Source organism: Xiphophorus couchianus, chromosome 1 (assembly GCF_001444195.1).
Source record: "Xiphophorus couchianus chromosome 1, X_couchianus-1.0, whole genome shotgun sequence".
Classification (NCBI taxonomy): domain Eukaryota; kingdom Metazoa; phylum Chordata; class Actinopteri; order Cyprinodontiformes; family Poeciliidae; genus Xiphophorus; species Xiphophorus couchianus.
Window position 1 is genome coordinate 1,121,768 of NC_040228.1, and position 27,630 is coordinate 1,149,397.

General features: G+C 42.3%; 1 protein-coding gene across 8 annotated transcripts in view; it reads right to left on the reverse strand.

Annotated features, from left to right (window-relative positions):
• Positions 1-445: 445 nt before the first annotated feature.
• The window catches only part of dennd2c (DENN/MADD domain containing 2C), a 30,811-nt gene continuing 3,626 nt past the window's right edge, over positions 446-27,630 (reverse strand). The window contains exons 2-19 of one of the 8 annotated variants that reach the window (XM_028022779.1): positions 22,631-23,687; positions 21,429-21,553; positions 19,208-19,287; positions 18,186-18,341; positions 15,489-15,567; positions 15,231-15,275; positions 14,864-15,048; positions 14,306-14,415; positions 13,175-13,244; positions 12,671-12,748; positions 8,130-8,270; positions 7,750-7,898; positions 7,068-7,245; positions 6,882-6,923; positions 5,194-5,302; positions 4,096-4,338; positions 1,228-1,314; positions 446-1,149 (exon numbers count right to left, since the gene is read on the reverse strand). In XM_028022779.1, coding sequence (XP_027878580.1) covers positions 1,118-1,149; positions 1,228-1,314; positions 4,096-4,338; positions 5,194-5,302; positions 6,882-6,923; positions 7,068-7,245; positions 7,750-7,898; positions 8,130-8,270; positions 12,671-12,748; positions 13,175-13,244; positions 14,306-14,415; positions 14,864-15,048; positions 15,231-15,275; positions 15,489-15,567; positions 18,186-18,341; positions 19,208-19,287; positions 21,429-21,553; positions 22,631-23,484 — 2,763 coding nt within the window. In that variant the 5' untranslated portion in view covers positions 23,485-23,687 and the 3' untranslated portion in view covers positions 446-1,117. The other 7 variants (XM_028022763.1, XM_028022771.1, XM_028022754.1 and 4 more) reach the window with 7 other exon arrangements.

Here is a 27,630-nt window from a genome sequence, read left to right on the forward strand (position 1 = left end):
TTTTGCTTTTTGGTCTGAATATTTTCTATTCTGTTAGAAAATGTTTTTTGTCTATTCTAATGAAAACGCCTTTCTTCTAAGACCCTCAGCTAATTTTAATAAATGGGTGTCCAAATTTGTTACAGACCAAAATATCATTGAATATTTATATTTAACTAAAAACAAGGCTAGCAGAGTAAAAATACTTTGTGTTGCACCTAAAACCTTACATTTCAGAATATGTAAATGTGTAAAAATTACAAGTGTCCATCGGCTCCACTTTCAGGAAGGTTGAATTTTTATCACACCCTTGGATCCACAATGAATTATTCCAATGGCCACAAATACCCCCCAGGCTGCAGTTTGGACACCCCTGGACTACAACAAATGGATTTTCATGCAAACGTGTTTAGTTCTGCAGGGTCACTGTAAATAAACTGATTTAAAAACTAAGGACACGCCCAGCTTTATAAAAAATGTTTTATTAACACTGTACAACAGCATGTGCAAAATGTAAAAAAAAAAAGAAAAAGAAAAATCCAGTTATGCAGAAATTCAAGGACAGCAGGTACAAAATCAAACATGAATTCACATAGTAAACGTGAGAGTCGAGACCCTTCAGATGGATCTGAAATGTAAATGATTAGAGAAAAAGGAAGCAGAAAGATTTTAGCTTTTAGTAGAAAGAGAAGCAACAATAACAGGTTGTACGTAAAAGAGAAGAATAAAATCCTCCAGGTTGGAACCACACGTTATTCACAATTTTAAAGTACTTACAGGACTGACAAGTTACATGTTCCTGACTGGAAGTTCAAAGTAAACAGTTTCCATTAAAATGGAGCTCATAATCACAACCACAGGTTAAACCTGAGAGTCTCAGTAGCTGGAACGTTGTTTTACTTTCACCAAGACGCAACGCCTGACTCTCAGTGAACGGCTCTGAGGAGGAGACAGACAGTGAAGTGTTTCCAGTTCCGAGTTCTGATCCGAGGTGTGTGTGGTCCCATCGGACATGCGGGTTTCCAACCCAGCATGAAGACTTTCCACATCTGGTTCCTTGAGCCAGCCAGCAGAAACGCTTGCTCTGGTTTTGAACCTGGAGTCTCTCCTCTGGTGAATGATGACTGAACGTTTTCTGTCATTTCATCTGGAGCAGCTTCATCTTGTTTCCTAACAGAGCAGGAACAGGAAGGGTTAACTTTGATGAAGTCATCTGTGAGAGTGAATGTTTCAGAGAGCAACACGAACCCAGTCCTTTGAGAAACTTGTTCACGCCGCTCGGCTCGGGTTCTAGACGCGAATCCAGATACTCAGCCACTCTGGACTCATAGAGTCCTGGGAGGAGAGCCAGGACGGAGAGGTTAGCCAATCAGAGTTAAACATCAACTAAGGGCAAATATATTCACACATTCTCTCAAACTGCTGCACAATAAAGTTTTAAAGGTAGTTTTACTGAGATTTTAAAACATCATGAACCTCAGAAGGAAAAAGCTGGATTTTATTTTCAGGTGTTAGTAACAAAGAGAATGCAAATGAAAGCCACACTTTTCAGACTTTTACTGTTTTAAATGAAAACACTGTATTATTTTCTAGGGTTGAAACCGTTAATCAAATTAATCATGATGAAAAAATTATTGAAATAATCCTCAACTAATTTAGCGATCGATTAATCGTTAACTGGAGTAAATAGATTCAGAAAAAGGAAGGAAGAACAAAATACTCAGAACCAAAACTGTTTAAAAATAGATACATTTTGCATTTAAGATAAAAATAAAATTCTGTAAATATGTTCTGTCCAGTACTTCCACACTTTCAGCTTCACCTGGTTCAAATGATGTAATAAATAAAATGTTATTAAATGGTTACATTGAACAGAAATGTCTTAAATTTCACATGTTGATGTAAGAAATATATTTTATCTGCAGATGCATCCTTTGCTCCAAATGATCAATCAAAAACTAAAGGAATGATGCGTTGTTGCATTTTAAGCAATAAAATGTTTCATTTGTCATTAAAAGGGACTTGAATTATTTGTTTATTTCTATCTTTTAATGCATAACAATATTGCATAAAATAAGCTTGACCTAAGATAGAAAATATGCACCACATTTTTTTATTGGATCAACCAAAATAACTTTTACTAAAATAATCATCAGCCTTATTATTTATGATGATCTGTCACATAAAGTTTCAGGAAAATGCTCTGACGTTTGTGTCTGTAACAGGACAAAACGTGGGGAAAAGAAAATAAAGGGTGAGAATACTTTTACAAGAAACAGTAATGACCTGAGGTCGAACTTATGAAAATATTAGGGATGCTCCGATCAGGTTTTTTTGCTGCCAATTCCGATACCGATCACTCATGAGAGGAAAACTCACTGTCGATCACCGATCATTGCCCATCACCTGGATGGGCTGTTAATTTTTTGTGTTATGTATAAATGCTACTATGTGATCTGTCAAAATGTAAAAAATGACGTGGCAATAACTTCACTAATTTAGACATAAAACATGCAAAATACTTGCAGGCACAATACAGCAGCTATTCAGTCAAAATAACAACTGAAAAACCTGCAATCATTAAAACAATATTCAACAGTAAGACTCTGTACCCTAAATTATACATGAGTCAAATAAACCTCACAACACTGTCTATATCAAATAATGTCAAGTAAAAAAGAAAAAGTCAAATGCAGGCTGCATTAAAATAAACAATCCTTAGTTACTAAATCAAAACTTCCTGTGAGAACAGCTAGCTGAGTAATCCTGGTTCTGATTGGTTGTTTCTGACCGAGTTTAGTAATTCTGCAGAACACATGGAGGAGGCAGAGGAGATCGAATTTTTTTTCAGAGATTATCTGTCTTATGTTAGGACATAGCAAAAGTTTTAATACATATTTAAAATCTTTTTTGTTTATGTTACATGCTGCAGCTTTAAGCAGACGTTCGGTGTGACAGTTCAGTCTGGTGGAGGTTGAGCGGCTCCGTGTGTGAAATATTACTACCAGCAGCGTAGCGCAGCGGTCCAACAGCGAGAGCAGAACCAGCGTCTTACACCAGGGGCACCCAAAGTGGGTCCTCGGGGGCCGGCATTCTGCACGTTTTATTCTCTCCCTGGTGGTAGTAACAACCTTTAGCATGATAATGTTCTTCGTTGCTCATCTAACGAGCCGTCATTTGATCCAGGTGCGTTAAACCAGGGAGAGAACTAAAACATGCAGGATGCCGGCTCTCGAGGACCCACTTTGGACACCCCTGTCTTACACGGCTAACTCGTTGACTTCAATTATTTATCGGATTATTAGCTTAGCTTTCTGACCGTCATGGTCTTCCGGGTGAGTGTTGGTAGTTGTGCGCTGCTATCTGGCTGCTCTGGAATTCCTTTTTTTCCTGCATTGAGCCTCGATGTAGCCAAACTCCGTCAAGTGTTGGTTTTTAAATGTCATATTAGATTCGTTGTGTTGTTGCATTTTGACGTGTTTCACCCCCGAGGTAATTTTCCGTCGCAACACGCAAACTTCCCCATTCACTCTCAGAGCGTTATAGTTCCTCACAACATTGCTTAGAATTTGTTGCTGCGCGCTTGCGCAATGTGAAGGAAAGAGGAGATAAGCTGCACACGCAGGCTGCGATGTTAGATGCAGGTGATCGGCAACAAGAGACAGTGATCGGCGATGACCTATCATACACCTTTTCATGGAAATCGGCCGTTATTATCGGTGGGCGATCGATCGGCACACCTCTAGAAAATATTAAATACATAGCTCTCCTTTCTAAAGTTGTTTTTTGAACTTTAAATTACTAGACACATATGAATTATTGGCAGAATATTATATCTCATATGAAATGTCATTCCCTCATGTTTTTTCCTCACAGCTAATTATGTTGTCTATTTTGGGGGAAACAAGAAAATAAAGTGGGATCTGAATGATTCTTCAGAAGGAAACATAAAAACTAATAATAATAATAAAGTTCCTGTTATTTATACTAAATGCTGTCTGATGACCAACTAACATTAGAGAGCTTCATTTAAATATGAGCAAAATCTGGCTTGTTTTAGAAGACATAAACTGAGCGTTTAAAGATGAGTTTTGCTGTGGTTGTGAACGTCTTCACCTCTCCCTCCTCCCTTGCGCAGCTCTTTGTCCTGGATGAAGCCGGCGAACATCTGTGTCTCCATGAAGAGCTGCAGGAACTGCCGGACTCCTCGTGAGGGATGAGACTTGCGAAAACTTTCCCTCTGCAGCTCCTTGGCTCCGCTGGCAGCCTCCACCATGTGCAGAGGATAGTGGCCCACCAGCTCCACGAAGAACCGGACGAAAGCCTCAGACAACAGGGCGCTCAGGTCGGCCGGCCGCTCTGACGGAGCAGACAGCAGGTTTAACCACTCCACCAAGAAACACTTCGTTAAAACATCTAATAATTCATTAAAACATCTAATACATCCTCTTTATCACACTGCCCTGCAAATGTATTTAAAAACTCTTGAGGTTTTCACACATTAAAACAACAAAGGTCAATGTGTCTTAAAGGGGCAGTATCATGTTTTGTCCAGGCACAATGTATTATTTTATAACACAATAAACTAACTGTCTTACCTCCAGTTTTTATAAAAATGCTGTACATATCAAATATGACTTAAAAGAAATGTAACTTTGTAGCCTTGAAATTGGGCATCTGTCTCTTTAAGAAGCTCCTGCTCTTTCTGAAGCTCTGGTTTCAGGAAGTCATCCCAAAATGGCTCCTCTATTAATCCTTTAACAAAGTTTTTACCATCACTTTATGGAGCAGTAGCTCCTACAATGACGTCAGCAGTTCCACCAGCTGTTTGCTAAGTGCTGCAGGCTAGTCTGAAGGAGTTGAGTAGGAGGAGCTGCTCTGTGGGGCTGAAGATTGGTAGCTTGGAAACTGCAACTCTGAGGAGGAGCTGCGTCTTGAAGGCGGGGCTAGGTTCAACCAGGCGTTTTGAGCCCTGTTTCCAGGATTATGTGAAGAATTAACTTTTCACCACACACAGCATGTAGGACATGAAGCTACTTTAGGAAAACGTTCTAACGCATTACGCAGAGCTAAACTACCAATAATGTGTAACTCAGAATAAGAATAGTTCTGTCAAAAACCACATTTCACTTTTCTTTGACTGCTTAGTTCTGCTTTCTGCCACCTAAAACCTCAGACACCATGAGGAGGTAAAACAGTGCAGGTTAAACAAACCTCCACATGCGTCTCTGCTGTCCTGTCTCAGGATGTCCTCTCTGTCCTCCAGGACCTGTTGCAGCGCCGCCTGAAGTTTGCTGGGCAAAATGCAGTCTTCATCTCCGAGCTGCAGCACAGAGCAGGCAGACACTCACATCCAGTCTGCATCAGCCTGCATGTTGTTACTTTGAGCTTCAACACATTTACAATGGCACTAGCAAAAACATGCTTATATTGGGGTCTGCCACACCAAAGCATAGAAGAGCATTGCCTCCCTGCATTGCATGGAAGGCACCTATTACTCTACACCTCAAAATAACTGCCGCTTCCTTTTCTTGGTTAATGCGGCTCGTACCGCTGCATGCATCCCCACATGTGGCTGGATCTTGGCATGGGGGCTATTACTTCTGTTGGCATTTTGTACTCGAAATGCCAACGTACTCACGTAATTAGTGAAAAACGTGCCAAATTCATCCATCCATCCATCCATCTTCTTCCGCTTATCCGAGGTCGGGTCGCGGGGGTAGCAGCTTCAGAAGGGAGGCCCAGACTTCCCTCTCCCCGGCCACTTCTTCCAGCTCTTCCGGGGGAATCCCGAGGCGTTCCCAGGCCAGCCGAGAGACATAGTCCCTCCAGCGTGTCCTGGGTCTTCCCCGGGGCCTCCTCCCGGTGGGACGTGCCCGGAACACCTCACCAGGGAGGCGTGCCAAATTCAAATCAAAACAAATTCTAACTGACCCTGTTTTGTGGCCTGGGTCGCATTCGAAAAAAATCTGACCTGTGCTGTTCAGACTGTCATGAAAAGATCGGATACAGGTCACATTGCGTCAAAAAAAAATCGGCATTGGGTCACTTAGACTCAGCCTTAGACTCAAAGCAGAGATAGAATTTTGTCTCCCCCTCTGTGTCTGACTCACACATGACAGTTTTCAGACAGGATTAATTACCAAAGCAATAGAACACTGAGGAGGACAGAGATGTAGGCCCTGTTTACATGACAATGATAAAACGAAAATGGAATTTTTGTTTCGTTTCTATTAACACATTTACATGAAGACGTTCTAATTACAATCTTTGTTTTACACAGTAACGGTACACATCGAAAAGGTGTAATGTTCTCGCCACGACACTAGTTGGTGCACTAGTGAGCGTGTATTTAAAAAAAAAAAAGAAGTTCTACTTGAAGGCACGTCGATTCTCGTTTCCCCATCAGGTACCGTTCCCCCAGAGATTGGGGGAAAACACGCACTATGTGCGTCTGATTAGGGCGCAGTTGGAAAAAAGTGGGATAATTTTGCTGAAACACGTTGTTTGAGCTTTCACAGTGTCTGTAGTTCTCTAGCGGAGAGCGCTGAACAAGCCAGTGCTTGTTATGATGAAAAGTGTTTTAAGTTCCAGTTTTAGATTTTGAAGTGCGTTTTCCAGAAAAACATCAAAAGCACATCATAGCATTTATCCAGAGTTACGGTCTATTCCTCTAAGATTTTTAATGATAACAGGATTCAAAATAAACTAAAGGGTGAATGATATGTGGGAGATTGGTTATTAACATATTAGTGTGGCTCTGCTCTGGGCTCATGTCCTGTATGCTTTTATCACTTCCTTTGTCCCTAAAGCACTCCACCCTGCAGGCGACAAGTGGAGGCAAAGCCGCCTCTCCCACAGGAGCCACGCCCTCCTGCACTATTGTCTCTGAGTGTACACACCTGTATGACAAACCTGTCAGCACACAGATCCACAATGAGAACCTGGGAAGACAGGAAAAAGGAACAACATTTACTTTACAGCTGAATAAATGGAGTTTAGATGAGTCAGAGCAACAGTGTGACTTTCTCATGTTGAAGCATAAAGAGGAAGCAGAGAGGAGACGAGGAGACCTCCAGCTGCTTTACCTCCTCGATGGGCAGCTCCAGCACCTCTGGCAAACACGGAGCCAGCACACCAATGAGGAACGGCGTGGGAGAGCAGCTGATGTCCAGCATGCTGGCTGGTAACACTGGGACAAACGTGTGCTGCCAGGTGAAGGGGTAGAGTAGCGCCAGCACAGCGTGGCCACACCTGGACAGCACACTGAGAGAGGTGAGAGAGAGCAAAACGGTTATAACATGAGACACACCTGGACAGCTGACTCAAGAGAATGAAACTGTGAAAAAAACTTCCTATAAGTTCAACACGTTTTGGGACCCAAATGATGTAGTAGTGATATGTCAGCAGGGATACCAGAAGCTAATCCAGAAGCTGTGGCTGTTGGGATGTTTTGGTTCAATTTACTCCAGAAGACTCAAAGCTTAAAGAATATTGATGAATTTAATCAAAAATCCATTAAATGTCCTAAATCCCAGCAAACAGATGTCCTAATATCACAACAAGCTGATCTCTGATCTGAACCAGCAGCTTTGGGAAAAAAACAAAACTAAAACCATTTTTACATCAAGATTTATTATCACCCCATGATAAAATACCAATGCTGCTAAGGAGCTGACTCAGAACTGGAGTTTATGTGTTCAGAGGGAAATGAAATAAATTCCCAAAGCTCTGCAGGTTGCTAAGTGTCAGTGTGACGATGTTACTTACCTGAGTTTATCAGCAATAAAGATGACTCTCCTCTCCAGCAGGAGGGAAGCAAACACCTGCAGGAGTTTCCCCACACTGAGACACTGCAGCAGGCTGTCGAAGTCCACATGCTCCAGCCTGGAGTCCACTGGTCGGCACAGAGTCAGAACCTGCAGCAGAACAAACCACTGAGCTCCGAACTGCAGCAGACACGTCAGAGTGCTGAACAGGTTACAGCACTGCCTTTAGTCATTTTGTTCCCGGCAGTGACGAAGCAGGTTACAGCTGAATGTTAACATGTAACCCAGAGCAATTAAAGCCTCCAAAAGGTCTGAGGAGGTGGCGTAGCTACGAGCCACATGGCTGCTGATCAGGACTTCCTGTTTCTGTGCCGGGGTTACCTCATTCCCAGAGCCGGGGAGGAAACTCTTTACAGTGACGGTGCGTCCGGGGGCCGGGAACGGGGCCTCCATCACGCTGCGCATGAATGTATAAACCAGTGGCGGAGAAATCTCTCTGCGCCGCTCCACCTCCTCCAGGATCTGGACAGAAACACAGACACAACGCCTCATCAAACAACTCGCTGTCCTTCAAACCCAACTACAGGACAGGTCAGAGGTCAAACTTTCATAGCCACTAACTCTGAACACATATCCTCTTCACTTCTTCTGCCGAGGCTTCTGAAGCAGAGATGTGAGCAGATTTACAGCACCTTGTAAAAGTATTTCCCCCTGCTGGAGACTTTTCAGTCACAAACATCCGTGTATGCAGACTAAAACCTTTTGACCGAATGGTCTAGTACTTTTTCTAAGTACTTTGCCTGGCTCATTTGGACTGCGTGGAAGTGAACGTCAACATTAATCTGATAAAAACGATTTCTTATTCAAGTATTTTTTATACAATATATTTTTCTTTTGGCGCCGGCACAGCTGGCTGCTTGCAGACGCAGCTCCCGTCGTGTGTGTTAATCTGTGTATATTTGCTGTAACCGATTAAGGATCCGTGCTTAAAGAACCCATAGATTATCAGTTAAGCTTTCCACAATGGCTGGATGTGGTTCTGTCGCTGTTCTCCGCGTTCTTCTGCTACTTTTTCTACTCTTTGTTACGGAGAACCTCGCCGAACGGAGTAGCGGCATTGTTTACTCGCGTGAACAGCTGATTGCGCTGTGTAAGCTTCTGCTGCTGCCCGGAGACAGGCCTGTGGTCCCAGAGGAGTTACGGAGGAGACGACGGGGCTGCAGATCTGGAGTTAAACGGAGGGAGAAGAGGAGACGGCACAAACCAGCGGTACCGGCGATTATTGCGGGGAACGTGAGGTCTTTGGGGAATAAGACAGACGAACTCACGGCGCTGGTTATCTACTGCTTCACGGAAACCTGGCTGCACTCGCTTATTCCGGACTACAGCGTGGAGGTCCCTGGATTTTCCTTGGTGCGGGGAGATAGGGACTTTTCCAAGAGTCGGAAGAAGAAGGGCGGCGGGATTGCACTTTATGTGAATGAGAGGTGGTGTAATCCCGGTCATGTTAACGTGAAGGAACAGATTTGTAGCCCGGACATTGAACTTCTGGCTGTGGGAATGCGGCCGTATTATTTACCGAGGGAGTTTACGTCCGCCATTTTGGTCGCTGTTTACATTCCCCCATCAGCTGATGCAGGGGTGGCCTGTGACGTCATCAGCTCTACCGCAGCCAAACTGCAGACTCAACACCCAGATGCCTTCATGGTCATCACAGGTGACTTTAACCATGCCTCATTGGACAAAGCTCTACACAACTTCCAGCAGTATGTTGACTGTCCCACCAGGGAAAACAAAATGCTGGATCTCCTGTATGCTAATGCCAAAGATGCATACAGCGCCACAGCCTTGCCCCCCCTTGGCAGGTCGGACCACATCTTGGTAAGGATGACTCCCATCACTAAGTACTTTGCCTGGTGAGTAGGCAGCCTGTGCGCATCAGGACGGTGAGGAGGTGGACACAGGAGGCAGCTGAGGCACTGCAGGACTGCTTTGGGTCGACAGACTGGGATGTGCTCTGTGGGCCTCATGGGGAGGACATCGACAACATGTCTGACTGCATCACGGACTACATCAGATTCTGTGAGGACACTGTCATGCCAGCCCGGACCGTGCGTTGCTTCTCCAACAACAAACCCTGGATTACCAGTGACCTGAAGGCACTTCTAAACAAAAAGAAGATGGCTTTCAGGTCTGGAGATAAGGAAGAGCAGAGGAGAGTCCAGTGTGAACTCAGAGAGACACTGAGGACATGCAAGGACAACTACAGGAGGAAGCTTGAGTCCAAACTCGAGCAGAACAGTGTGAAAGATGTGTGGAAAGGAATGAAGAACATCGCTGGAATGAAGGGGAAGGACACACAGATATCTGGGGGCCGGGATAGAGTAAACCAGTTCAACCAGTTTTTCAACAGGTTCAGCTCACCTCCTGCTACTCCCATACCACCACCATCCCCCCACACATACACACTGCCCCAAGTTGTTCAAACCACCTACCGGCATTCTCCTGCACGTCACCTCTCCTTCAGCCCCCCCCCACATCTCCACTGCACACCTACCCCCAGCTAACGGTGACTACAGGCCAGGTTAAGAGACAGTTGGAGCGATTACACCAGGGGAAGGCTGCAGGACCTGATGGCATTACAACACGGATCCTGAAGACCTGCTCTGGCCAGCTGTGCCCTGTACTGGCACACATGTACAACCTGAGCTTGAGGCTGGAGAGAGTCCCGCTGCAGTGGAAGACATCACATGTGGTTCCTGTTCCCAAGAAGCCAAGGCCATCTGACCCAGAGGACTACAGACCAGTTGCTCTCACATCTCATGTGATGGAGGTCATGGAGAGACTGGTCCTGGCCCACCTGAGGCCTCAGGTGAGGACGTTTCTAGACCCCCTGCAATTTGCCTACCAGCCCCACTTAGGAGTTGACGATGCCATCATCTTCCTGCTGCAACGAGCACTTTCGCACCTGGATGGTGTAGGAGACACTGTCAGTATCACATTCTTTGATTTCTCCAGTGCCTTCAACACCATCCAGCCTCTGCTGCTGGGTGAGAAGCTGCGGAGGATGGGTGTCAACGACTCAGTGATCTCCTGGGTTACTGACTACTTGACAGGCAGGCCACAGTTTGTCCATCTGGGCAGTGTCCTGTCTGATGTGGTGGTCAGTGATGTAGGAGCTCCACAGGGAACTGTGCTTTCTCCCTTTCTCTTCACCCTGTACACCACTGATTTCCAGTACAACTCTGAGTCATGTCACCTACAGAAGTTTTCTGATGACTCAGCGGTTGTCGGGTGTATAGGGGATGGAGGGGAGGGGGAGTACAGGACACTGGTGGACAGCTTTGTGGAGTGGTCTGAACAGAATCACCTGAGGCTCAACATTAGTAAGACCAGAGAGATGGTGATTGACTTCAGAAGGAAGAAGACATCTTCACGGCCACTGAAGATCAAAGGGGAAGTGGTGGAGGAGGTGGAGGATTACAAATACCTGGGAGTTGTAATCGGCAACAGACTGGACTGGGCATCTAACACTGACGCTGTGTGCAGGAAGGGGATGAGCAGACTCTATTTTTTAAGGAAGCTGAGATCCTTTAATGTGTGCAGCAAGATGTTTGAGACCTTTTATCACAGTGTTGTTGCCGGTGCCATCTTCTTTGCTGCTGTGTGTTGGGGAAGCAGCATCAGAGCCAGCGACTCTAATAGACTAGACAAAATCATCAGGAAAGCTGGCTCTGTACTGGGACTAAGGCTGGAGTCCCTGGAAACTGAGGTGGAGAGGAGGACACTGAAGAAGTTTCTGTCTATTATGGACAATAAACAGCAGCCTCTCCACCACATAGTGGACAGACAGCGGAGCACCTTCTCATATAGGCTGCTCCAGCTCCGCTGTCGTAGGGACAGATACAGGAAATCCTTCCTGCCACATGCCATCTCACTGTACAATAAAAGCTAAATCATTGTTCTGCACTAATCAGTCCAATTTTGCACAACTGCACTGTGGCACACTTGCTGTACATATATTTACATATACATATCTGCATTTTTTGAATCTTTGCAAGGACTGCTCTTAAGTTGTTTCTTATATCAACAGCATTTTATATTTATTTTTATTTTATCTACAACTACTACTCAGTGGTAGTTGTTATTGTGTCTTGTCTCTATGCTGTAACTGCGAAGTAATTTCCCTGCTGGGATGAATAAAGTACTTCTATTCTATTCTATTCTATTCTATTCAATATTAAAAATACACTAAAAGATGCAAAGAAACAAATAATTCAATTTTAATGCATTAACAGCAATCCTTACAAATGATGAGGAATCATTTGTAACAAATGAAGCAATTAAAATATTTCTAACATGTGAGAAGCCTTAGTGCTGGACTGAACGTGAGATATATTGATTATTCTGCGGATTAACTGGTTATTAATAATAGCAGACGTTGCTCTGGAGGAGATTATTTAGCAGAATTTGAACCAAGTCACCTGAAGAGTTCAGGATAGAACATTTTACAGACAAAGGTTTGTTCTTGTATTCAAAATGTGTATTTTTATACAGTTATGGTTTAATTGCTGCTCTGAGACCTTTTGAGTCTGTTTACTCAAATGATCAATTAATTGATTACTAAATTAGGTGACCATTTTTTTGAATAATTGATTAATCCCATTAATTGTTGCAGTCCTAGTTAATATCAGTTTTCAATTGTTGCTGCATATTCTTAAGACCTAGACTTTGACTAGGCCATTCTGACACACAACAATCCACACGTCTAATTTAACCTTAAACATCTAAACTAGATGTTTAAGGTTCTTCTGCTGACAAAATACACTGAAGTATTTGGTTGTGTTGTGACAAAATGCAGAAAACAGGATTTAAGCTGCATGAATACTGATCAAGGCAACACACTCAGTGAGTGATTTTACCTTAGCAAACAGGTTGAAACAGCCCAACTTGCTGACAATGCAGTGCACCTCAGGAAGCCTCTTCCCCTTTCCACTGGGCTTGAAAACAGAAAGTTGCACAAGTCAGACAGCAGGGCACAGCAGACATGTTTCACACACAACAAGACACAAACCTGCCAGTTTCTGCTTCCCTTTATGGCAAACTTTACAAACCAAACTACAGCTTTACGGCCAGCAGCAGATTTAAACTCTGCATATTGATGACATCGCTCCAACTGAGACAAAACTCTGATTAATTTGATAAACAATAACAGATGGGTTTGAGACGCTGCACTAAATGAGACAACACCAAGCAGAGGAGGAAGCTGCGACATTCCTTCTGCTGTGTGTCACAAGTTCAGAGCTAGCTAGAGTGTGATTCCTCAGAGATAGTGAGTAATGACGTGGCAAGCTGCCAGGTCATCGCACGCACAGTCACATGAGCCAATAATTCCCATCCAGATGTCAGCACACGTCCTCACTCACCAGGATCTTACGGCAGTAACAAAACCAGCGACTCCCGTCTTCTCCGGTGAGGACAAAGGAGAAGGTCTCACTGGAAATGAAACCGGAAAAATCAGGAACAAGTAAATCCAACAATGAATGTAGCTACAGCCAAATGAGAGCACCAAATATTAATATTAATATTAATAATAACTATTTTGTCTTTTGAATGTTTTAAGTGAGGGTGTCCAATGTGCGGCTCTGGACCCAGCTTTGCTTCACCAGACCGGTGATGGTGATGCGCTGAAAACAAATTAAAAATAAATTCAAATAGTCTTAAAAGTGGAGCAACAACACCAACTGTTCATCTTTTATCAACTACAGGGCCCTTTTGTAGCACATCGCAGGGCTGAAAGTTTTAATCCTAATGAATTGATTAATTAAATAATTGCTAACTAATATACTAATTGATTAACTGGAGTATACAGTCTAAAAAATAGGCAATATTACTGAAACAACACACACTGTCTGTAATTAAGTATGTAATTAAAATATTCACATTTTATTACATTTTAGGCACAAATTGCTTATTTTTTTATTTAAAAAGGTAAATTAATTATAAGAATCTTCTAATGTATTTCTAATATTCCATAAAAAGGCTTAAGTGGTTAAATAAAAAGAATTTGCCACATGTGCCAATTTATTTAATGCAATTAATCAGTTAATCGACAGATCGACCTCTAAAATGACATACAAATTATTTCTGCTAGGACGTTTCATCAAAATATTGTGCATTTAGTTTGTTTTTATTATTTTTGTATTTTTTATAAGAAGAGATGAAAAATGTTTTTGTGGCCCACGGCTAATTTTAACTTTACATCTGTGAAGTTAAAAGTCCTTCAACAAAAAGTCTGGACACCCTGGTTTTAAGCCATGAAAGCTGAGATGAATTTAGGGATTAGAGCTGACAGCCGAAGACATAAACGGAAAAGAGGGGATGGAATAATACACATAATATGGAACAGAAACAAAAGAAGGTATTTAAACCACATTATATAATAACAAATGAAGGCATTAGCTTTGAGATGCTAAAAGAAATCAGTAAAGTGTTTCTTTTACCATTGCGCCCCTGTTGTTTACGGATTTGTGTGTCACTGCGGTGCAGCAGCTGACCTGGGTGTGTGTGCAGATGGCTTCCAGTCCTGGGGATCCGGGAAGCAGAACTTGGGAATCACGTTGAGTTGATCCTCAGCTTCTCTGGAGAGACGGGACGACTTTTCAAACTGAAATGAAACGGTGTAAATAATGTTTAGTTTTTTTCATATATTGTAATGATTTGATGTGCAGGACAGACAAACATCAGCCTAGTGCTTCTGCCTGCACATTTCAGTCCAGCTGTTCACATTGTTGTAATGTTTGGAGGTTTTTATTTGATGACTGACTGAATAAATAAATCAAAAAATCTTATTTACATAGCTGAGTTTCTCATTTGGAAGTTAAAACTGATTATACCGACTGGCATGAAAAGATGCTGATATTAGAGTCAAGTAAATGAGTAGACAAAGCTCGTAACATTTACTGACTCATGCCAGTGTGGGAAATTCCCCTTCCAATCATAAAACAAAATCATCTTAAGGATGCAAACAACAGATTCCATTCACTTAAAGCAATTAAAGCACATTTAGGTTGTCAGCAGAGCAGGGTAATGTTACAGTAAAGGCTCCCTCTAACCATTTTTGGGAACTGCTGAGTAATTTCAGGGGAGTACGTGTTTCCTGTGGCGTTTTTCCGTAGCGACACAACCACAAAGATCTGGAAGAGCTGCTGCTTCTGCTGCTGCAGCTGGATCAGGTCCCTCTCCAGGGTGCGATACCCGGGCCGTCGCCTCAGTGTGGACTGGATGTAAACGGACCTTCCTGCTGAACACATGGAGTGATTATGTGCTAATGCAAAGAAATGCATTTCACCAAGGCTCATTTAAGGAAAGAAAACTGGAAACTGTCCAGGTTCTTCATTATGTTCACACTTTAGCGAGTAATTCTTTCAGACATAAGAGTTGTGAACTCCAAATAGAAACCTTTTATCTTACTGCTGATACCTTTAGTGTTGTCTTCTGGATCACTCTCTGTCCCGCTGGTCTCCTCTGCTGCCATGAGGAGCAAACATTAGTCAGCAGGATGGGAATGAAAAGCCTCGACAAGTTATAATCACATGAAGACAGTAAGCCTTTGTTTGATAATCATTAGCCTGGCCCTTCCCCTGCTGGCCTTAAGTTAGTGCATTATCAGAAGCTGGGTATTTTCAGCAAGAAGCTCGTTTTAATCTCGCTGATGAAAGGTTCTGTTTCAGCTCTTACCTCGTGCAAAGGGCCCTTGGTTCTTCACTCTTTTTCTGCCTCGTTTGTCATCAAAAATGGTCTCAATCTTGGAGATATACTGTGGAGAAATGCAAACACGCATGTACTTCACAGCCTCGTCCATACAGAGTCACGAGAGTCAGGGCTGTAAATCGATTAAAAATCTAATCAGATTAATCACAATTAAATGTTGCATTGTCTCAAACCAAACATCTCAGTTTTCTTATTCAGGAAGGTTTAAAGAAGTCATTTTGTTTCAAATGTAATTTACAAATACTAATTATAAACTTGTGATTTGGTGGAAGGATAGTGTACATACTACCTTGGTTTTTTATCCAAACGTCCAAGCTTAAATATGTACATCCCTTAAAGAAAATACCAGCTGCAACGAACTGACTGAATAAGTGTGAACAACCAAATACTTGGCTGAATCACCTTTTTATTTCAAATTCTCAATTTATTCTTCTTCATGTCAATGAAGTGCAGTGAATCTTATTGAGTTTAAATAAGCCTCAGCTAATTTGCATAATTAGCTGAAGTTAGGGTTTGATGAAGTATAAAAAAGATCAAAAAGATTTGAGAGCATTTGTGATAACAGTGACATCAGAAAACTGGATGAATGTCTAAAATTTAAAAATGCACAGAAAGCTGCCAGGGAGGCTGGAAATAAAGCTGAAGAGGTGCAGGATTTTTTTTTAAAACTTTCTCAAAGTTCCAAGTGTGGAGTTATTCCTCTGATTAAAAATCCATTTTTGTGATTATGAATTGAATAAGAAGTAGGATTATAAACGTATCCCAAGGCTTGATTAAAAACTAAAACCTCGAAGGAAATGTGCTGCAGATTCATGAGCCAAGTTGGATGTTTGTGCCAAAACAACTTTAACCATCATCAGAAGAAACCCACAGAGAAACATGGTAGTGGCAGCATCATGTACTGAGGTTACCATTTCATTTTATCTAGAGTTGGGATTTTTAATTTAATCTTGGTTCAAGAAGCTACATTCAATGCAGAATACCGTATTTTCCCGACTATAGAGTGCACCTCACAATAAGCCGCACCCACAAAGTTTTTTTTTAAAAACTGAAAACGTACATATATAAGCCAAACCGGGCTATAAGCCGCTGGTATCTCCGCCGCTCTCGGTTTTCCATAAGGACCCAGCAGAGGGCTGCGTTCTTAATAAATCTGCTGTTAAGGACGCAGCCCTGCGTCTCCAACGGCGAACCATGGAGTCATTCACGCTGAGTCTACGTGCAGCGACCATCGATCTGTGCTGCCAGATCGATAGCCTTCAACTTAAAAGCTGCATCATATGAAATCAGCACTTTCTTCTTTGATTTCCAATTTTGACTTCCAATGATTCACTTCATGCTAAAGAGCCCCCTGGTGGTTGAAGAAAAATCCACAGAAAAGCCGCACCCGGCTATAAGCCGCATGGTTCAAAGTGTGGGAAAAAAGTGGTGGGGTATAGTCCGTAAAATACGCTACACACCCTTTATTATCTAAATGTTTCTGCCAGTAAGCAGGAATAAAGAGGGGTTGTATAATTAGAGCGTTACAGTGACTCCAAGTGCAAATTCAAATCAACAAAAGAATAACTTCACTAGAATAAATGACCCGGAGTCCAGAAATCTCCTGAAACTGGGCTGTTCTTAGATAGATATAGAGAACTTTTCCATGGCTGAGAAGGAACAAATACTGCCAAGTGAAGATGTGAAGTTTCTGACTCACATCTTGACCTAATGACCTAATGCTGAACCTGAGTTAAGCTGTGAGGCAAGATTATTGATCTTTTACAATAATTATGTTAGATATGTACAGTTTTTCTGTATGGAAAAACAGGAATAGGTGGAAAGCATTTTAAATAATTTACAGTCTCATTTACAGAAAAAAACTTGTTCTTTTTGCCAGGGGTGTGAGATCTAATGTACATTAACATTTACAGAAGTTATTTATCTGACATCTCTGTTTTCCTGCCACCCAAGAAAACATATAGAGGAAGTTTAGACTGCTGCTGCTGTTAAAAGACACAAACGTGAATGACAGAGTACAGAAACAACCAGAATGTTTCTGTAGCATAGTGATGCTACAGAAACATCTATAGCTATAGCTGATCTATAGCTATAGATCTCAGCTATAGTTTCTCAAATCTATAGCTGAGAAACACACACGTACTTATGCCTTTTTCAATGTATAATAGACTATAATAACTGATCAATTTACAAGAACAGCACTTTAGAAACAATCTAACAGTTTTTCTGTTTCTGTCTCGTGAAGCAAAAGATTCTACCAAAAACATGCTAAAGCAAGAGCTAACCATAAACGTCTAGCATTTATCCAACACACTAACTACACAGTAAAAGTGTCAGGCAGGTTTCAAAGCCCCACTCCTCTATTTCTCCCTCAGCCAGATGAATTACCTTGCAGTTAAATTCTGTCCCAGTCCAGCGGCTTCCCAAAGCCATCAGTTAGAAGTTTGTTTTCTCGTTCAAAGAGCCTAAATGTGACAGAAGGACTTGCATTTTGCTTCACCCCTATCTGTTTCTTTCAGCATCCTCTCCTTCCTGCTCGGCAAGTTACCGCGCCTGTCGTTGCTTTGCAACTTTTACCATGACTCATCGTTTTACATGGGAATATTTCCCACTGAGCTGAAGCATTTAGATGCATAAAACGGTTTAGAAAACACAGGCAGCTACCTGAGGAGACCCGTGGGCTTTCTGAGCGCTGCTGTATCGAGGCGATGCTGAGTTAGCAGATTCTGTAAAAGTTGAGGATTTGGATGCCAACACCTGAAATACGTTCTTGTCCACTTTCCCAGCGTATCCATGCAACGTCTGACCTTTAGGAGAAAACTGAAGCAAACAAAAAAATTTAAGACATGATTTGTATATTGTGACAATCTTTTCTTCTATCAAGTGAGATAGTTACTATTTTACTTTAGGGATACAGAAATAAATAGGGATGTCCTGATCCAATCAAAGTATCATCCTGTGATTTTGATAAGAGAATCTTTCAGATTGATTAAACAGCTGTTGTAAATCTACTCTGAGTGACTTTGTCAGTCCCAGTGAGCCATGGAGTGCCTTCTTGTATAACAGCTGCTATTTTATAAACCTTGAACTTTATTCTGCTGAGCTAAGAAATATGAGCTGGAAAGAGAGACGGTATTGGCTGCAGCACAACGTGTCTGTCTGTGTCTTGACACAGACAGACACGTTGCTATCTCTACCTTGACCCTCTCCAGGCGATAATTTACAACAGAACAGAAACTGAGGACATAAAATTAGCAAAATTATGAAGCAGTACTGCTCTTCCTGTAAGGTTTGTCTTATTTACTGGAATGGCAGTGAGACATGTTACATGCTGAATTATCAACAAGTCCTATCAAAACAGATAATAAAAATGCTGTCATTAGCCTAGCAAACTGTACTGAATGATAATGTTAGCAGCAAAGTGATATAGGAGTTTATTTGAGACCAGAAATGTGTGTCAGGTGAGACATATATTTAGAAATAAAAGGTTGTTATCCAGAAATCCCTGTTCAGACGAAATATCTGACACTGTCAAGAAAAACGGAAACTGCTGCGAGAATCATGACTAGAACACAAGCGTTGTACCTATAGCTAAATGATTGAGGTCGATTATGAAAACAGAGAAATAAAATCCTAATTGAGACATTCCTAATAAGTCAAAAAGATATTTGAATTTCCTTCCTTACCTTTGGACCTGGGGGCCTTATAGGAAGACACATAGTGGACAGCTTGACATCTTCATAGGGGTAATCCCTGATCCCATCACCTGCAGGTAGACAGTCACACAACATGTTGGAGAGAAAAACTGGAAGATTTAAATCATACCAGATGATCTGACATGTCTAAAAACCTTCAAAAACACAATGCAGATTTTAGTTTCTAAGCACTTCAAGAGATGCTGGTGGAAGACTGCCCACTGAAATGCAGGAAAAGGTCTTAGCCACATCCCAGAAATCAGAAATATTTCTAAAAATGTTAAACATTTCTTCTTCTGAATAACATACACTGCTCAAAACAATAAAGGGAACACTTAAACAACACAATATAACTCCAAGTAAATCAAACTTCTGTGAAATCAAACTGTCCACTTAGGAAGCAACACTGATTGACAATCAATTTCACCTGCTGTTGTGCAAATGGAATAGACAACAGGTGGAAATTATTGGCAATTAGCAAGACACACTCAATAAAGGAGTGGTTCTGCAGTTGGGACCACAGACCACTTCTCAGTACCTATGCTGTCTGGCTGATGTTTTGGTCAGTTTTGAATGTTGGTGGTGCTTTCACACTCGTGGTAGCATGAGACGGACTCCACAACCCACACAAGTGGCTCAGGTCGTGCAGCTCATCCAGGATGGCACATCAATGCGAGCTGTGGTAAGAAGGTTTGCTGTGTCTGTCAGCGTAGTGTCCAGAGGCTGGAGGCGCTACCAGGAGACAGGCCAGTACACCAGGAGACGTGGAGGAGGCCGTAGGAGGGCAACAACCCAGCAGCAGGACCGCTACCTCCGCCTTTGTGCAAGAAGGAACAGGAGGAGCACTGCCAGAGCCCTGCAAAATGACCTCCAGCAGGCCACAAATGTGCATGTGTCTGCACAAATGGTTAGAAACCGACTCCATGAGGATGGTATGAGGGCCCGACGTCCACAGATGGGGGTTGTGCTCACAGCCCAACACCGTGCAGGACGCTTGGCATTTACCAGAGAACACCAGGATTGGCAAATTCGCCACTGGCGCCTTGTGCTCTTCACAGATTAAAGCAGGTTCACACTGAGTACATGTGACAGACGTGACAGAGTCTGGAGACGCCGTGGAGAGCGGTCTGCTGCCTGCAACATCCTTCAGCATGACCGGTTTGGCAGTGGGTCAGTAATGGTGGGGGGTGGCATTTCTTTGGAGGGCCGCACAGCCCTCCATGTGCTCACCAGAGGTAGCCTGACTGCCATTAGGTACCGAGATGAGATCCTCAGACCCCTTGTGAGACCATATGCTGGTGCGGTTGGCCCTGGGTTCCTCCTCATGCAGAACAATGCTAGACCTCATGTGGCTGGAGTGTGTCAGCAAGATGAAGGCATTGAAGCTATGGACTGGCCAGCCCGTTCCCCAGACCTGAATCCAATTGAGCACATCTGGGACATCATGTCTCGCTCCATCCACCAACGTCACGTTGCACCACAGAATGTCCAGAAGTTGGCAGATGCTTTAGTCCAGGTCTGGGAGGAGATCCCTCAGGAGACCATCCGCCACCTCATCAGGAGCATGCCCAGGCATTGTAGGGAGGTCATACAGGCACGTGGAGGCCACACACAATACTGAGCCTCATTTTGACTTGTTTTAAGGACATTACATTAAAGTTGGATCAGCGTGTAGTGTTATTTCACTTTAATTTTGTGTGGCTCCAAATCCAGGCCTCCATTGGTTAATAAATTTGATTTCCATTGATGATTTTTGTGTGAATTTGTTGTCAGCACATTCAACTTTGTACAGAACAAAGTATTCAATGAGAATATTTCTTTCATTCAGATCTAGGATGTGCTATTTGAGTGTTCCCTTTATTTTTTTGAGCAGTGTATCTTAGATGAAAAAAATCCATACAAAACAAAAAGACTAAGAAAAAAGCGACTAGTAAGCGTATTTCTAAATAGCTCTAGTGGGAAATGACTAAAATCTGAACTCTTATTATGCCATATTTTGAAAGAAAGATCATAACTGACAGCAGCCAGAGGCTGTGAGATTACCACGTGTTCCAGGAAAGCTCATACTAAAAAATGTCCATTTAACCAACGGCAGCCACAAACCAGCCAATGATTTCCTGCCTTTGCTGTTACGTAACAGAACTGAGTGATCATAATCTGGAAATAAATTCATTTACTACACCACACAGTCAATGAATGGAATTTGGCTTACACACAATATCCTCATAAATATTGTCATCAGAGTAGGCATGGTAGAGGTCGGGGTGGACATCTCCGTTTCCCACAGTGCCCTGCTGCGCTGTCAGGCGAGCCGCATCTTCATACTCAAATGACTTCCTACAGTAAGGACACGAGAAAAATTGGTTCAATACTTGATTTTAGTTCTATATCCTCTAACATCACGTCTTTTGAGGCAGTTTTCTGAGTTGTCTTTAAGCTTCTTCTGAGTTTAAAAACAACTTCAACCGAATAACCTGCAGAATATTGACAATCTTTTATGTAGTTTTTAGTTGAAAACAAAAACTGTTTCTGGTTTAAAAACGCCCCAGAAAAGTTCCTCTGTGATGCAAAGCATGAAAGACGACGATAAGCTTTCATGAAATTCAGTTACGGAGCATTCTTACCACATGAACTTACAGACTCAACAAGAAATTTCCTAATTAATTATCTCTGAATGCTTTTGTAATGTAGAACAGCAGCAGCTAGAAACAGAAAATATTTCTTAACTGCGTTTCAGGATGGTGTAATATTTTCTCCCCATGAAGGTATTTTGTAATGGATAAAAACAGAAGGAGATACTGACTTAATTTGAAGCTATAAAACAGTCACCTGGAAAAAACAAATAAACTTAAACAGTTAAAGTGGAAGGACAAAAGGTGAAAGAACACTTAGCTTTTAAAAGTCTATTTTTGTGCAAATGTAAGGTTTACTACAGTGAAAAAAAGATGTTGAATGGCCGTAATTCTCCTGATAATAAATATTAGTAAATGAGCTACGCAGCTCATTTACTTTCGTGGTGCATGTGGACTGTTTGTGTTTGTAAATGTTTATGACTTGGACCTATCTGTGCTATCAAACTGGGCAACAACTAGACAATAGAGAAGAAAGCTGCCAGACAGCATGTGACCCCAGCCAGCAATTAAAATCTGACAATACAACCGCCCAGCCACCCCCAGGCAGGGACCCAACCCCAAATCTAACCCCCCAGGCAAAAAACAGCACTCCTTGATACTAATTTAACTTAGTTTAATTCATTATAAATAGATTTATTTTCATGATTACTGGCTTTTTAAAAACACTGTCAATTGGTTAACCTTTGTAATGCTTTAAAAGCTCCAGCTGTTTTCATTTATTCTGCTCAATAAAAGGCTAGTATGAAATATGGTGGTGTAGTGGTTATCTTCCTGGCCTCACCTGTTCTTCTTATACCTGGACAGCCCTTCGGTCTGGATGACAGGACACGGTGGAGGTGGGAAGTTCGGAGGCTTCACCACCCTCCTGCTCCTCAGGTTGAAACTGCTGTTGTTGTGAGGAGAGCCGCTGTCCCAGCACGGCTTCGTGTTGTTGCTGGTCCCGCGGTACTGGAATGTGCGCTGGGGTTTGGGAGGGGGCAGCATGTCGCCTGCGTTGCTCCTGCTGTTCTCCCACAGTAGTCTGTCTCCCTCCAGCTTCCTCCAGAAACCCCGAGACGTGTAGAAGTTTCCAGCAGGCATGTTGTCATCCTGATCGCCAGCTGAAGGAGGTAGAGGCTTGGAGACGATTAAGATGTCAGGAAGGAGATCTGGTTTGGGGTCGCTGTTGGCTGAAAAGACTGGGTAGGCTGAAGAAAGGGTGTCTGTGTTAAATTTGGAAGATGCAAAAGTTTTTGCTGTGCTGTGTTTTCCAGGAGATGGGTTTGAAAATGAAGTAGAGGATTTCTTGAACAGATCTGACTTTCGAGCAGCCACGCTGTGGATGTCGTGAGCTGGAGATTCCCTGAAGTCTAACTCTGTACTTTTTGCTCTTGAGCGGCTATCTCTGGCATGAATTCCGACTCCCAAGCCTTCATTGGAATATCCGTTCCCCAGAAGGTCACTGGACAGCGTTCTGCACACAACGGGAGGGTGTGCTTTGACTCCTCCATCTCTGCTGCTGCTCTGTTGGGTCCGACTCTCCCACTGGGAGATCTTCTCCTTAATGTTGACCCGCTGCCCTGCCGGCCGGCCCTGCCGAACGGTGCTGGCCTCATCCATTCCCCGCCTGCCCTGCTCCACAGTCAGAGCCAGCATGGTGAGACGGGGCGAACCGGCTCACCTCCACTGCTCCATCAGTGAACACAGGAAAGGCCTTTCTAACAAACCGGAGAGCAAAAATCCACTTGATCAGGTGTTTGGTCCAAGTTATGAGCCAACAGACTTAAAGCTGCTTCCTTCTATGTGTCTTCTTGAACCAACCAAGAGTCATTTCTCTCTTGTCTCATTTTGTAAACAATCTAAAAAGAAGCAAAGACACAAAAATTGCTTTTAAAAACATAATTGCAGCCACCACACTGCGAGGTCACAGGTGTCAAAAGGCAACACTAGGACCAGTGATGTCAGTAACTGACATCTGACCTCTTTTCTCAGTAACGAGTAATCTAACGCGTTGCCATTTCAAATCCAGTAGTCAGGTTACTTATTGAAAATCACTTTGCGTTACTATTTTCTTTTGTAATTAAATTTTATTTCCTCAACGCGTCTTGGGGAGTGACCACCGTTTCTATGCGACAGTATTAGCAGCGACAGAAACATAAACAATGGAGGGAAGAGGGAGATGCACATTTTGTTGCTGGAAAAACAGAAACTATTTTGAGTTTTGGTCACCAAGTCCGATTATTATAAGCAGCTTTGAGCTTGTTTTTTTCTAAAATCGCTTGCAGATTTAATGAGTCGCAAGTTGCGGTTTTTGGGCTCGGAAATAAGCAGACATAAACCCCAGAATTTGTCATCCAGTTAGTTTTAGTCAGACTCATAATCCATCCCGCTGTGTCTTTGTTAATATCAATTTAATATATTACCTCTGAATTACGTCGAGCTTTGCATTGCGCTCCAGAAAACTGCAAACATTGAGACTAATATGAACAGCGCAATAAACGTGAAAACAGCCAGGAATCAGGTATGTGCAGAGTGGGGGGCGAGGGGGTTTGAGCCCCTGCCCCTTTTATCCTTGATGCCCCTAGTGCCCTTTTTGAGTTTTTTTTGTTTTTTTTATTTTATTTTTATTTTTATCTGTATGTCAGAAGGCCTGTTTGTGCCCCTCAGCAATAATATGTAGCTAAATATAATAATTTAGTAAAAATAAATTAGTCTGGCTGCCCTCAGTCTAATAATGACTCTCAGAGCCTCCATGTTGTTCAGACTCCAGGTCCATGGTAAGGAGGAGGGGGCGGATCTATGCCCTCTAACTATCAAATTATGGACAAGAATATTTTTTCATACACTGGTTTGTGAATAAAAACGGAGGTCTGATGTTGACGTTAGAAAAACTGATTCTATTTATATTTTTATAATCGTCCTTGCAATAACAGGAAAAACCCGCCTCGCCCCTAAACACAGAAATGTTTCAGCTGCAGAGAAAACTTCTGACTTTAACTTAATCATTCTGCTAAAAGCCTGGTTCACTACAGGAAGTCTGAGTCGGTCCACTGACAGATATAAAGAATGTCTGTCTTTATATCAGACATCCTGATATAAGACACGGTACCGACTGTCACTGCGAGTCGCAACGCACATCAAAACCCCAGTACCACCCAGTACCACCCGGTACCACCTGCTGACCGTTCGCTCTGCTTCTCCTTAACGTTTCTACCAGGCGGTTTAAAGCCGCTGCTGACGGGATCTGGGCTGGAGGTTCTGGGCTGTAAATAGAAGTTATTGCAAAACCTCAAACCTTTAAGGAAGATTCGGCCCAGAGCATTTAGAGTTCACAAAATAAACATCAGAGAAAATATTGTAGCAATAATTAGAACCGCAGCAAAAAGCCAAACATGCCACAATGAAATGAATCAAAACGTCTCCAAAGCATCTGACAGGGGCCACCGGGGAATTCCAGGTAGATTCCAGGTAAATTCCAGGTAGATTCCAGAGATGCGCATCGCAGCTTCTGTTCATGCAGGGCCGGCCCAAGGTAATATGGGGCCTTAGACAGAACCCCTCTGCCCCCCCTGAAACTCTTCCTACTAAGAACATCAGCATTGCCAACATGTTTAAATATAGATAAGGTGAATCTGTGAGAGGGAGACCAGGTTTATTGGCCGAGTTTAAAATCAGTCACTAATTATTGGTTATTTGCTGTGATGTATTTGTGAACAAACCTAATTCAAACACAAAAATTACACCATATTGTAGCCATGGTAACACAACAATCAAACTATCAAGACGATTCTTTAAACTTTTACAAAGTAAACTTCCTAATTAAATCCTAAATGTACTATTTATTGTTCTCAGCTGAATGCATTAAATAAAATGTAATAACATTGTCATTCTCTACAAATGATGCTACAGGTTTAGATCTATGGTCTGTGTTACAAATAAACCATTTCTAGGGGCCCCTGAATGTCTGGAGGCCCCTTAATGGCCCCTACCAGCAGCTACTGAGTTTTCTTTGCCTTGATATTCCAGTCTTATAATTCTAGGTCTCAGAGGTGCTAACATCAAACTATTATATAGAGTTAACCCTTTTGAGCTTTTTCGATCTATAAATCAGTCTGCAGCCAGGTTTTTCTAGAGGTTAAATAGATATTATTAGGGCTTCTTTAATAAAATGGCAGCAAATTAGCTTATTTCATAACTTTATAAAGTTATGAAATAAGCTAATAACCTTTGACCTTCTCTCCTCTGGCCTGTTTTACAGCTACAGTCTCAGATCAACTCAGCCCTCCAGGACTGCCAGCAGCAGAAACAGAAACTTTATACCTGTTGGGGAAAATAGACTACATTTGCTTTGCATTTATCTGCATGATGGCAATGATATAGTAGGGTCCAATTAGATACTTGATTAACATGGATTGTTGCTATGTTGTTGTACGGAGTTTTTGTTCAATGTGCCCCTTTTTTAAATTTGAGCCCCTGCCCCTCCAAAGGTCTCTGCACGGCCCTGCCAGGAATGAACGTTTCCGTAAAGTTGTGCAACTAAACATCATTATAATCAGTAATATTAAGATAAGTGTCACAAATCTGTGCAGCTGGACATCTGAACACCGCAGCAGGTGTTCTGTGCACTGCACTCTGACAGCAAACGCAGAGCCGTAACGCAGAACCTGGACGCTGGGGCAGGGAGTGGGAGGGGCGTCTAAAATCCTATTTATAGTTTTCCAGACAATACTGCAGCACACAAAAACACGCACAAACTACTAAAGTTTTTTTTTGTACTGTTGTAACCAGTAAATAATCTCCCCTTCAGTTCAACCGCATAAGTGGAGACACATTGTTGATGTTAGTATTATAAAATAACTTGCAATTAAGTATTGGAAAAAGATCAATGTAATTTTCACAGGTTGCAGAGTGTTGTTGTTAGCAGCTGCTGAAAGTAACTAAAAAAGTTACTTTTAATGTAACTTAGTTACTTTACAAATCAAGTAATCAGTAATCTAACTAAGTTATGTTTTCAAGGAGTAATCAGTAATCCAATTAAAGTTACTCTTTCTAAGTAACTATGCCATCACTGACCAGGACGGTTTAAAAAAAGGTGGAGTGAGGAACAGAATGAAAAGACCAGCTGCAAAAAAAGAAATAAATTTAGAGAAGAAAGAGAGACGGTGACAGGGAACTAGATTACCACAGCGCTCTACAGCTGGTTTGTGGCTTGAGCTGTCCAGGCTTTCAGCCGGAGGGGAATTCTGTGTTGCTGTCATCGGAAACCTCACTGCTGCCTAAATATGAAATGCCAGTGATACAACAAAGTGCTGCATCTGATTTAATGCAACAACAAAGCTGCCTTTCACAGGACTGGAAAGTATGGGCTCCAGTCAGAGCCAATGAGAGACGCAGTACCATCAAAAAGAGTCCAGAGTTATGAGTCTCACTACAAGCTTCTCACCACAACTCCAACTTTCAGGCAGTCAGGAAATCCTACTTCATTCTCACAAATTTAATGTGGCTCATTTCTTGTCATATAAAAACTTCTTACATTTTTAATACATTTTGAGGTTTTTATTTTATTTTTATTTATATTAGAGACTTGATTTTTATCTTCTCAACCCATAAATGACAGGCTGATTGGTCAAAAACCTTCTTTGGATCAGTACATACATAATACGTAATTTTACAGATTGTGTTAGCAGGAACACTCTTCAGTGTAAAAGTTGTTACAAAAAGAGACTCGCATTGCCACTTTTAGCATTGATGAAGTATTTAAAACTGAAGTCAGAGGAAGCAGAGAGAAGTAAGAATCTATTT